The sequence below is a fragment of the Harmonia axyridis genome, chromosome 5 (assembly GCF_914767665.1).
Source record: "Harmonia axyridis chromosome 5, icHarAxyr1.1, whole genome shotgun sequence".
Classification (NCBI taxonomy): domain Eukaryota; kingdom Metazoa; phylum Arthropoda; class Insecta; order Coleoptera; family Coccinellidae; genus Harmonia; species Harmonia axyridis.
The window spans coordinates 17,256,535-17,269,741 of NC_059505.1; the positions used below are offsets into that span (position 1 = coordinate 17,256,535).

General features: G+C 33.7%; 2 protein-coding genes across 2 annotated transcripts in view; both read left to right on the forward strand.

Moving 5' to 3' along the window:
• LOC123680833 overlaps positions 1-13,207 on the forward strand; it is an 87,894-nt gene that overhangs the window by 53,318 nt on the left and 21,369 nt on the right. The window lies entirely within an intron of this gene.
• On the forward strand, positions 9,491-12,361 carry LOC123680014. The gene is made up of 2 exons (XM_045617645.1): positions 9,491-9,879; positions 11,488-12,361. Exons 1-2 carry the CDS (start codon positions 9,741-9,743, stop codon positions 12,312-12,314), a joined length of 966 nt encoding a protein of 321 aa, XP_045473601.1. The 5' UTR covers positions 9,491-9,740; the 3' UTR covers positions 12,315-12,361.

Genomic DNA, 13,207 nt, shown 5'->3' on the forward strand with positions numbered 1-13,207 from the left:
ATTAATTATTTCGGACCGAAGGTTCGTAAGTTTGAGAAAAAGTAGATATCTGTTATTGAAAAAATCGATTCGGATGTAATGATGGCTGGCAAATTACCTTGTTTTTAACATATTTCATATAATACAAAATTTGGGTAGTTCAGAACCTATCTAAGATTCGGTATTGTGCTACTGCTTGAGAATAATACTTTAAAAGTTAACAAGAAGTGATTTCGTGTAAATTTATTAGAGTTATTTCAAGATTTCATTGTCACATCAGATAAACATCAGTTGTAAATAAAGGTTATTCGGTACTCTTTTGTGTACCGTATCATTTCATTGCTGGACAATTTGACAGTTTCTAGGTAGGTTCAGCATTGCATAGGTACCTGAAAGAAGGCATTTAGGAGTAAAAATTTAAAATGGTCTATTTTTGTACCTATTCGTATATTTCTACTTACTCATTGATTTTATGTAGAAATGAAGAATATACCCGACATTGAAATAACCATTTTCAAACTGAAATTCCTAGAATGGTATTCTCAATTTCGGGTTGAGGTATTACTAGAAGTTTTCATATCTATTTGTCCTGTGCAGTTCTCCTTATAATTTTGTTTATGTGTATTGAATTGAACCTTTTATGCAGGGAAATATCTTTGGATACATTCCGAATTGTTTGTATTCAGCAATTTCTCTAAAAGAACATTCTAGTCACTCCGTTATTTTTGAATAAAATTGATCTAATATGCGTTTGGTGAAGGAAATAAAAATAGGTTTTCAGTCGAAATTAGTTTTCGTACGCATTATGTGTAGAATTTCGAAATGGTATGAATGTCCCTTGTTTTTCATTTTCACTGTATAAAGAAAGAAAGACAATTTTTTACAATGATTTCAAAATAAAAGAGTACACAATGAAGTATGTAACAACAACAGTGCATACACGCTATGAAAATTGAAATTCATCTTCGACAGCCATAGAAGCTGAAGGATTTTGTTCCAGTTTACCTATGTACAAATTGATACAGCAAAATGATTGCCGATGGGGACAGTAGTTGTTACAAAAAAAAAATTCTTGATACTACTCTTGTTATAAGAAGCTCAATTTTTCTGTGTTCATCAACAGTTGAAACCATAGAAATATTGAGACTCTTAGATGGTACAAAACCTTATTATTTTATGGAAAAAAGTATTTGACCATTTTCCATTATTTATATTGATACGATACCATACGATGTTATATATTTTTGAAATCAGGAAAGATTGAGCTTTCAAAAAATAGCATAGAAATCTAGTGTTCCCATTTGAAAAAACATAACTTTGGGTCATAGCTTCATAATTAAAAACCCTTTTGAAAAGACGAGCAGGCCACTGGATTTTACGTAAAGAAGTGCCTCTATGTTGTTTTTATTTCAGAGCTCTATCATCAGTATTCGCGGAGATATCAATGGTTTCCGATATCGCCATTTTTCAAATTTTCGCCTATAACTCGAAAACAAAAAAAGTTAGCCAAAAATGAATACCTACTACTCTTGTTAGTTTCCCAGAAAAAGAGAACTAGAATGGGGTATCAGATTTTGTCTTTATCCTCTGGTTCAAAAGTTGAAGTGCTAGAACATCGAAATTTGCCCACCTTGTATAGTTCAGAAAATAGAATGTACCAATCATTTACTGAGGTACTACTGTAACGAATTACGAGAACTCTCGAAAGCACGTAGTGTTCTAGGGCCGGTGAAGAATGTGATAAACTACAGTTCTCTGCAGGGTCAGATAATTATTGAGAAAATTGTGAAAAACCATACATAGATGAGGGAACATTCCAATAATATAGGGCTGAATTCTTGAGGGGTTTAATCAAAGCAGAAGAAGCTTATAATGAAATTTAGCTGAAAACACAGCTTCAAACTGATTCTGCTGATTGGCATCAGTAGAGAAGGAAATTGTTGACGGCTTCAATATATGTAAAATGCCTCCTATGACAAGTTGTTACTCAACAGTTGAAAGCATTTTACAAAAACATTTTTCTGCAAAAGCTATAGATTCGGGAAAAATAATGAAGATCGTGCGAAGCGTCTATTAGAGAACGAATTGTGCTCGAAGATCACAAACAGTGGAATTTTTATTAATAAAAAATGGCCTTTTCTAGGTGCCTCTTCAGATGGCGTTGTTGAAAAAAATAATCATTCAATTGAAATCAAATGCCTGTTTTCAGCAAGAAATAATATGATGAAGGACGCTATTGAAAGGAAACAAATCACATATTTGGAAAAAATGATGATTAGAAATATCGATTAAAACAAAGTCATAATTATTATTTTCAAGTTCAGGGACAATTAAATATAGCTGAAAGAGAAAAATGCCTTTGTCGTATGGACTTTGAAGGACTTTTTATTTATCGAAGTCAACATCGATGAAGAGTTTTTAGAAAAAAAATTCTATTAGGAATCCCCAATTCAAACTAGATCTTCAGGATAAGCAAAATTGAAGAAAAAAAAGGCAATTTGAAATATATCATTATGAACCAAGCTGATTTTTTTTATTATTATAACAAAGTACTATTCCTCAAAACTGTAGATATTTATGAAATGAGTTCATCAACATTCTCAATGAAATTTTGGATTAGATATTTCAAAATTCACGCCATTTAATTCATAAGGATTTTTACAATTCAAGAAATGAGGATAATGGTATATCAAAGCGTATTTGGATTCTCAATTCGATATCAAGTAATTATGGAAAGTAGAGAGTCTTTCTCGAAACCTAAAAAAGAGTTCGTATTTCTCAACTCTTAGCTCTTATTATAAAGAAACCGTCTTTACAACCATAATCATAGGTGACCTTTTGACAATCATTTCATTTCATCAAAATGTCAAAAATGCGGCCGCAAATTCCGACACGCACTAGTAGAACACGAGAAAGAAACGAGATCATCCCAATGCGTTACAAATTCATTCTCTCTGGGCTGAGGGGCTAATACGTTCACGATATATTCACCACAATAGTCAACGCCCACCCGCTCTAGCCCCTGCACGTCGCGACCCCTCTGCTACCCAAGCAGTGTGGTGTAAACAGACTCTTAAGGAGGTGATTCCTCATCGAAAAAAAGATAGGATCTTTTATATAAAGAAACTTCATTGGAGCATCCCTTGTTAAGATACAGCCCCTTAAAGGGGGTACATAAAATTTGTTTAACAATTTTTTTCACAAGCACTGAAAAAGTTACAATATTGAAATTAACCTGACGTTTTGTACTACCAAAAAGACACTTAGCCAGTAATTTATTTGGTTTACCCCATGGTTGTAAGGGGTGAAAAACGCAACCCCTAAAATTTATTTCCAATGTAACTTTTTGTCTTATTATTTGTTTACCATTTAAAAATTTATTTCCGATAGCCTGTTTCATTCTAAACAAAAAATGTCTCTTGGGTTTTTTGCCCAAAATAAACCAGTAAGCAGCAAAACATTATTTTACGAACAACTACAGAGATACATCGTCATAAATGCAAAAATACGAAACTAATCTATCTGGTAGGTCGCTATTAGCGATAGTGACAATTAAATTGGTATGACGCTGTCAGTTTGGGAATTTTCGAAATTGAATTAATACTAATTGTGTGTTGTTGTTCTGTTCTTAATTTGTTACCTTAATAATTCACTTGGTAATAAAATGACATACACAAATGAGGAAATGGCTGATATGCATTACGTTTACGGTCTGAACGAATCTATGAAAATATAGTTCTCATCGAAGTAAACACAGTAAGTGCAGGAATTATTAGAGAACTGCCTTTGCCAATAATTTTGGGTGCCAAACCAAAAAAGTTGAATCTGATGCCCGATTGATATCATAATTTGCGGAGTTGCGTCGTATATGAAGGAGCTGCCTTAGAAAGCAGCATCGGAATCTTTTGGACTGTTTGTCGCCACAATAATAATCATTGGGAAGTATATAATGACTTGATACAGAAAATGACAAACAAATTGATGTAGAGAACGAAGAAAATTTTTTCCCGAAAATACCATAGATACTTCTTGTAGAGAATTCATTCAAGATTTCAAAACATCCCCTAAATTTTCTGTGTAAACATTGATTGGAGAGATATTGATGGTTAAAGACAAAAAGGTCCTTTTCAATTGAAAGTTCGATATTTCAGAGAGAAATGCTCGTATCAAAATTTTGAGAAAAGGATATTGAAGCTGAATGAACATCCATATAGTGGTTAAGTTGGAAAAAAAATTCCCAAGTCTGTATGGCAAAAATAAAATCTGAAAAAAATTTGCAGAAATTTTAGACACTGTATTCATTAGGATTGAGCGATACAAGTTGCTTGAAAAATTTTGTCATCATGAGATCTCTAAACTTTGAACTTCAAGCTTCAAAAAGCTTCTTTTCAAATTGAGATACGACCATTGTTATGGAAAATACAGCCATTTGAAAAACCGTTTGAAATTTCAAATTTTATTTTGATCCTTAAATTTATTCCCCTAGTGTATATCAGCGTGATGAGGTATTCCTGAAGATAAAAAGGTATTATAACGTCGATTCATAGAAATTTGTGTTTTCCCACCCCAACCCAATGCCTGCCTGCCAATGCAACATAATTATAACTAGGCTTCGGATAAATATGCATTGAAAAAATTCCTACTATATAATAAGGTGCGTCAAGTTGGTGATCCACTCCCAGAATTTTGGTATCAAATTGTTTTGGGTATTTTGTGCCCATTTTGTGCCAATTTTTGCCGTACAAAAAAAATTTTTGTGTCCATTCGGTTTTCGAGATATTTCGAGTTTTTCCCGTGAGTCACCAACTTGACGCTGTGACTCATACATGGAAATTTTCAAATTTTTTTATTTGGGTATTTTGTGCCAATTTTTGCCGTATAAAAAAAATTTTATGCCTATTCGGTTTTCGAGATATTTCGAGTTTTTCCCGTGAGTCACCACTTTGACGCTGTGACTCATACATGGAAATTTTCAATTTTTTTTATTTGGGTATTTTGTGCTCATTTTGTGCCAATTTTTGCCGTATAAAAAAAATGTTGTGCCACTTCAGTTTTCGAAATATTTTGAGTTTTCCCTGTCAGTCACTTACTTGTCGGACGGAAATTTTCTTATTTAGATAAATTGTGCTCATTTTGTGGCGTATGGTATGGATTTTGTTCCCCTACAGTTTTCGAAATATTTGTACTTATTCCAGTGCGATGGATAAATGTAGCACACTTCATCGACGAGCAATGTATTATAAAATTATGCTTCGGATAAATCTGCATTTGCTTAACCTCATATGCAAATGCATATAAATTTGTGTCTCAAATGGGATATTTTTTGCCTTGCAGTGCATATTTACTAATTTTCGGTTTCATTTGCATATTTTCAAGATAAAATTTGTTTTCAAACCAATAGAAACAAGCCAAATAGAACCGTACGTCGAGAATATATTTGATAAATCCCAACCAACTTTGATGAGCTATTGACTACTAAACCCCTAAGGAAGGGAGTGTTTGGAGAAAATATTCATCCCGATTGCTAATATTACTAACATCTGGTATTACAAGGGAATACATAATCGATGTTAACTTGGTCAACTTCAAAAACAAAATAATCGAACAATGGCAGAGCAGATGGAACGAAACTGAAAGTAAATTAAGAGAATTCAAACGATGTTCAATATCTTTAAGACAAAATAAAGACAGAAAAATAAGTCTGACAAACACATGTGCTTTCGATCCATTGATTGCAAAAAATTTTTGTGACAGCAAGTTTCTCGCTGAAATCAACCAAGATGAATTGAACAATATACAGGGTGTACACTTTTGAAACGGCCTTACTTCAAGGAGAGATTATACAATTGATTGGCAACAAAAAATGTCATATAACACATGGTGGAGATGTTGGTGGTTATTCTTCAATTTAACATTTTTTGATTTCACGGAATTTATCACTTTTTTCCATCAAACCATTTATATCTTATTCATTTCTGCGTCCCCATCGAATTTGATCATATATTCCGAAAGTGCATTAAATTTGCCTTGATATGAGCAGTCATGAGTGGCAAAAGATTTTCACTGATGAGTATGGTGAAGTGGTGAATTCAAATATTCTGAAGAGAGCAAAATAGTCGTATCTTTCCAATCGTTTTATGAAAGAAAAACTATAAATGAGAATATGTTTTAAATAATTTTGAGAGATAATACTGAATGAAAAATCGTAGTTTCCAGATTAATAATCAGACCATTGAAGCATTTTTAACTATTAACTCCTCAATATTTCGAATTGATGTGAGTGTTTTAAGTCATGTTTGTTGTTTTTGTCTCACTGAATGTATATTTCAGCTCCCTGAAGATGGTCACACAATGATGACCAAAAGCTAAGATGGTACAATAAATGATATAGATCTTATAGAGTTTGATGACCACACCCGATATCCTTGAATTGAGAATATGTTTTCTTTGCAGTAAAAACTTCTCCATTTTGCATGCTTTCGAATAACATATCTAGTTTTGTGTTAGCTACTTTCCTTTTGCTGTAATGTCATGGCTGACGTGATGACAATGAAAAAGACGAAAATACTCAAACTTTCCTTTGCTCTATTTCGGAGGTGCTTAGGATTGGATATTGAAATAATTCACATGGAAATACTTATTTCTATTGAACTCAATGTTTCATAAAAAAATGAATTAATTTCTAGTTATTTTTACCGAATAAAATGATTAAATCAAATAAGTTCAACCGCCACCTGCTACTCGAAATAGCCATTTATGGAAAAGGGAAAACCCACATGCGACTGTTGTTACCCATTTCCAACATGAATTAAGGTTAAACGTATGTTTGGGACTGATGATGGGCGAACTTGGTCCAGTAATTCTTCCAGAACGTCTTAATTCTGAAGAATTCATAAATATTTTCATAGAGAACCTACCAGGCACATTAGACCAAATGCCTACCAGACAAATTGGTTGGTTTCAGATGGATGGCTGCCCGGCCCATAATAGTCGGAATGTAGCGGAATTAATGAACCAATATTTTGGAATGAGTTGGATCGGAAGATACGGTCCATTGAGATGGCCACCCAAGAGCCCCGATCTGACCCTTTAGATTTTTATGTGTGGAACACTTTAAAGAGAAAATGTACAAATTCGCGTTCAGACTCAAGAAGATTTATTGAAAGAATCCCCTCGTTGTGTGAACGAATGCATCAAAAACGTAGTGAACTTCGAAGAGTGGAGGGTCCAACAAGAAAAAGATGTGGAAAATGTATTGAACAAAAGAGAGGACATTTTGAACAATTATTTTAATGTTTTCATCGGTTTCGTTCATATTTTTTTGTATTTAATAATCAAATTTGGTTATCTTTTGAAATACCTATTTATATTGTATGAAATATTAGGTTTGGTAGAAATTAATAATTTCCATTAGAATTATCTCACTATCCAATCGAAAGAAGCTCTGAAATAGGGCAAAGGAAAGTTTGAATATTTTTGTCTTTTTCATTGTTATCGCGTTAGCCATGATATTACAGCAGAAGGAAAGTAGCTATAGCACAAAACTTTGATATGCCGTTCGAAAGCCTACTAAATGAAGAAGTTTTTACTGCAAAGAAAACATATTCTCATCAATAATTTTTCATTCATAAAACGATTGGAGAGATACGACTTATTTCGCTCTCTTCAGAATATTTATATTCACTACCTCACCACACTCGTCAGTAAAACTCTTTTGCCACTTATGACTTTTCTAATTAAGGCAAATTTAATGCTCTTTCGGAATATATGATCAAATTCGATGAGGATGCTGAAATGAATAATATATAATTGGTTTTATGGAAAACAGTGATAAATTCCGAGAAATCAAGAAATGTTAAATTGAAGAATTACCGCCAACATTTCGACCATGTGTTTTATGACATTTTCTGTTACAAATCACTTGTAAAATCTGCCCTTGTTCAATTCATCTTGGTTGACACAAACATTTGTTGCAAGGCCTTGAATCAATTAATCGAAAGCACATGTGTTTGTCAGACTTATTTTACCGTCTTTATTTTGTCTTAAAGAATATTGAACATCGTTTGAATTCTCTTAAGTTACTTTCAGTTTCGTTCCATCTGCTCTGCCATTGTTCGACTATTTTGTTTTTGAAGTTGACCAAGTTAACATCGATTATGTGTTCCCTTGTAATACCATAGTATAAGGATAGTATATTCCTTATACTATGGTAATACTTAGCAGATGTTAGTAATGTTAGCAATCGGGATAAATATTTTCTCCAAACACTCCCTTCCTTAGGGGTTTAGTAGTCAATAGCTTGGCACAAAATGGGCACAAAATACCCAGATAAAAAAAATTGAAAATTTTCATGTATGAGTCACAGCGTCAAGTTGGTGACTCACGGGAAAATCTCGAAATATCTCGAAAACCGAATGGGCACAAAATTTTTTTTATACGGCAAAAATTGGCACAAAATGGGCACAAAACACCCAAAACAATTTGATACCAAAATTCTGGGAGTGGATCACCAACTTGACGCACCTTTTTTAATATGCATCTAAAATATTGAAAATATATATACATTAGAGAATTGTTCATCAGATTGAATAAAACATTATTCGAAGATTATATTGATTTACTCACAATCAATTTACAGAATTTCACTATTATACAAACCTAGGACATAATGAAGTAAATTGTCAAATATAAATTAACGCCTATTATCACGGATGAAAGATCCACTATGTCCGTAGGATTCGAATTACTGGCAAAAATTTTCTCATTTTGTAAGATCTTACAATTTGAAAAGAAATCATAAGCAGTATTTTCATTTGAAACTGAAGGTATTTTTTTGCAAAACTACTATTATTCAATTTACTTAACCTTTAAAAAACATTTTCAATAATTTATATGTTTTCTGGAGAAAGTCTTTTGGTTTTCAATGCTTAAAATATTCTCGGTAAAACAAATGATATTGAGTTCAATGAGAATCAAATTTCATTAAACACAATTCTACTATGGTTCGAATGTTTAACATGTTCATTATTGATAGGTAAGATGATTTCTTCAACTCGAATTCCCAAATCATTATGTGCTTCGCATCTTTCTTCTACAACCGTTGTTTGTTATGTCATTTAATGATTGAAAGTTTTATCTTTAGCTTTTCCTAGCAGCTTTTGTATAGTGGCATTAAAGATTCGTCTGGAGTATTTTGCTTAATATGTTAAAAAAAAGATGTAAATTTTTCAAAGTCACAATCCGCAAAAATTAGAGCTTCACTCAATCCTTCGGTGAACGACTGGGACGACATACGGATTCTAGCGCCCCCCATTTAAAGAAATATGCAAATATAGAAAATACAAAAACATCGAGTAAATATAGAGATGATTTAAAATTCAGTATCAAGATATCAGGCGCGTATTCTTCAGGTCAAAATGATGCTTTTTGTCAATAACCTGTTCCCGCAAACGCTTCATTACTGAACGGTATTTCAATACCGCGATTTTGGAACGGTATTTTTGAGTAACCGGTTCCAAAGTAACGCTGTGTCCTACGTGAGCGAATCATTGCGAGCGATTAGCGCGACGCGACCAAACGCGATATATCAAACAATGTAATATAATAGCGCTGTCCTACGTGCAGTCGTATCGGTCGTAAAACTGTTTCAGCCGAATTTCGCGCTCTGTCGGCGATCAAATTGTTTGATATTTCCAAGCGGAATACGCGCGAACTTCAGTAGTTCTTGTTGATGCAGGCACGTTTGCTTCGACCGCTCTACAATGAATGATTTAAACGAAGTTTTAATACTGGCTGTTAGAAATTCCAGTATACTCTGGGACAAGACTGATAAAAGATATCATAATCGACTGTTGGTGGATAGAGAATGGAGTAGAATTGCCGATGAACTGGGGGAAACAAGTAAGATTGACAAATTAACTATAGTATTATATACACTGAGAGAAGTGTTCATTTGATATTATCGAAAATGCATTATAGTTAATGAATCATTTATTGGATCTATGGTCAAACAAATATTAGTTTCATGGAAATAAATAATTTATTTGAAATCCCACCAATAATCATCATTTATTATTACACATTTATTTACGCATAACTTATATTAATAATGCTGAAGAAATATCCATTTGAAGGAAATAAATATAGTTGAGATTATTGAGTAATAATAAATAAACCTTGATTTAATGTAATATGTATCCATGCAGATTGAAAAAAAATATTTCAATTCAGTATTGGTTAATGTAGGTACTTATTTCTTAGATAATTATTTTGGTTGTTTCTATTATCCGATTGTTAGGATCTGAGAAGAACCGTTTGCCAAATTGAGTAATTTTTTAGAGTTCATATTGAGGGTATCCGGGTTTGAACCCTAGGCACCTTGATTCACATCTGTTATATATTAAATATAAATCTGCTGTAATACTAACCTCCAAATAAGTGTTTTATTAATAAAAAAATATGGATTTCTCTCAATGTATATTTGAAACTCTTTGTAAAGTTTTGAAAGGAACATATTTAAGACAAAATGCATATAATTTATATTATTTATTATTTATAATAGTTTTAACTATACACGGTGAATTGGTCGTAATGTGAAGAACCTGCAAAATTTTTTTCTCACACATGCTGCTTCTTTCGTAGATGCGTTATTTTTTTTTGAAGCTTTCATATGTACCCGTGGATCAATCCTACCATCTCTAAATTGTTCCATATCATATTGTGATACTCCTTCATAGTCTATAATAATATTATGCAACAACGTGATGGCCTTTACAATGTGTACTGCATTTTCTACTTTAGTTTCAATCGCTTTTCCCAAGATCCGGAATTTAGCAACTATACTGCCGAATGAACATTCCACAACCATTCTAGCCCTTGATAGTCGATAATTAAAAATATCTTTTTCTTCATCCTCTTGCAATTGGCGTCGGGGGAAAGGCCTCATAAGGTATTCACATAGTGGAAAAGCTTCATCTCCAACAAACACGTAAGGTGTTTCAATTGTTGAATCTGGTAATGTTGTTTGCTTTGGCAATATAATTCTTCCTGATTCTATGCCACGTCGTAAAGGACAAGCATCAAACACACCACCATCACTGTCTTTTCCGTAGGAGCCTATATTGACCATTAAAAATTTGTAGTTAGCATCTGTAACAGCAAGCAAACCTATAGAGTGAAAATTTTTGTAGCAGTAGTACATAGAACCTGAATTTGCAGGTTTTTTTATTCTTATGTGTTTGCCGTCTATAGCCCCTATGCAATTAGGAAATTGCCATCTCTCCCAAAATGTCTTTGCAATTTCTTTAAATGAAGAAATAGTAGGTTCTGGCATATGCTTCTTTACCAGTGTATTCCAAATAGCTTCACATACCTCGACAACAATAACGGCTACAGTACTCTTTGAAATTCTGAAAGAATATGCAATTTGTCTGAACTGTATACCCGTTGCCAAGTATCTGAAACAAAAAGTATGGTTTCAATCTCAAAATTTTTGTTTTTATTTTTCAGAGGAAACAGTTAAAGGGAGGTGGAAAAATCTCCGTGATACTTTCAATAGAGAACTAAAAAAAGTGCACAAGTCTAGATCAGGTGAGGAAGCAAGCGGACCATGTCGTTACAAGGGTACATGGTGTTATTTTGAAGATATGGATTTCTTGAAACGAATATTAACTCCTCGAGAAACTGAAGGTAACTTGCCATCATGTCAGGAGAAAAATATTTTTGGAGATGAATCCCTATCTAAATCGCTAGAAGGTGACGAGTCTGAAGACAATCGATGGATTGAACAAGAGGAAAGCGATAAGGAAGATGGGGAATTGACTTATAATGAAGACGTTCCTGAATCAGCAATTCGTCCGAAAAGACTCTCGAAAAGAAGTAGACCGACAAGTTTACAAAAGGAACTGGAGAACTTGGAGAAATCTTTGCCTTCCTCAAGTAGTCCGAAAAATCCGATAAAAGTTAGTAGAAAACGAAAAACTGGAACCTCACAATATCAGCATGATAGTTTTGAACGTGAGATGTTGAAACTCGAAGCTGAAAAATTGGATATTTTGAGAAATACTGACGATGACGATGACGACATCAACTTTTTCAAATCACTTTTGCCGCATGTCAGGCAACTTTCTTCGATAGATAAATTAAACTTTCGTATTCAAGTACAGCATTTGCTGTATCAGGAACTGCGTAAGCGGGAACCATCACATATCACGAATATTGCATCGCGATCAACGTCATATTGTTCTCCACCTTCTTCAGACTACAACGGTAATGATCAATCATCCGATTCTAGACATCCAGAACAATACGATTATGTAATACACGAGTTCAATTAACATTATTAATGTCTGATAACAAAGAATAAAAAGGTTAAAAAGTAAAAGGCATTTTTCTACCTACCTTAAAGTTAACATGAGCCTTTCTTCTACTGAAATTGGTCGCTGAAAATTAGTTGGCTTTTTTCGAAACTGAGGCTTTATCGCATTCACTATATAGTCAAATGTTGTAGGAAGCAATCTACAATAACTGTGGAATGAATTTGGAGAATTCCTTAATTGTTCATATAAGTGGTGAAACTCTCCAAAATTCATTCGTTCCAAAAAAATTTCATTTGTTGGATTTCTCTTTCTTCCCATTTTTCTGCGTCTTGCAATTAGCATTTTCAAAGCCACATTTTCACATATAAATAATTTACGTCTTCTTGACCACCTCATTGTAACTGTTTCTCTACAAGCGTATGACAACAGACTGATCTTCCGCAATGCACAATCCCAACCCAACCCAACCATATTCATGTCGCGTCGTGTCGCGTTTGTAGATTTCAACGTAGGACAAAAAAAGTCGCGCTGCTGACATCGCTCGCGTAGTACATAAAATTGGCGTCGCTCGCGTCGTAACATTAGTCGCTCACGTAGGACATAGGGTAAGGGTACGGCCATGGTGAGCCGCTTCTCGCGTCTCGCTTTATCGCGTCTTGCTAGCGGGTAATAAACATACGAAGAAATGATCTGGTATGGACATAGTGCGCCTGCTCGCCCGCTTCCGAGTGCTCAGCCAGCTTCTTCTCGCTTTTACCGGAATGAATTACTAATTCTTTTCTCGCTTGCCGGTAAGCCCGCTCAATTGATTTCATAAAGGAATTTGGACGTAGTAGTGAATAAATATCGATAGGATGGACATTAATAAAGAAATTTTGATTTCTAAAGTGTTTTTAAATAGCGTGATATGG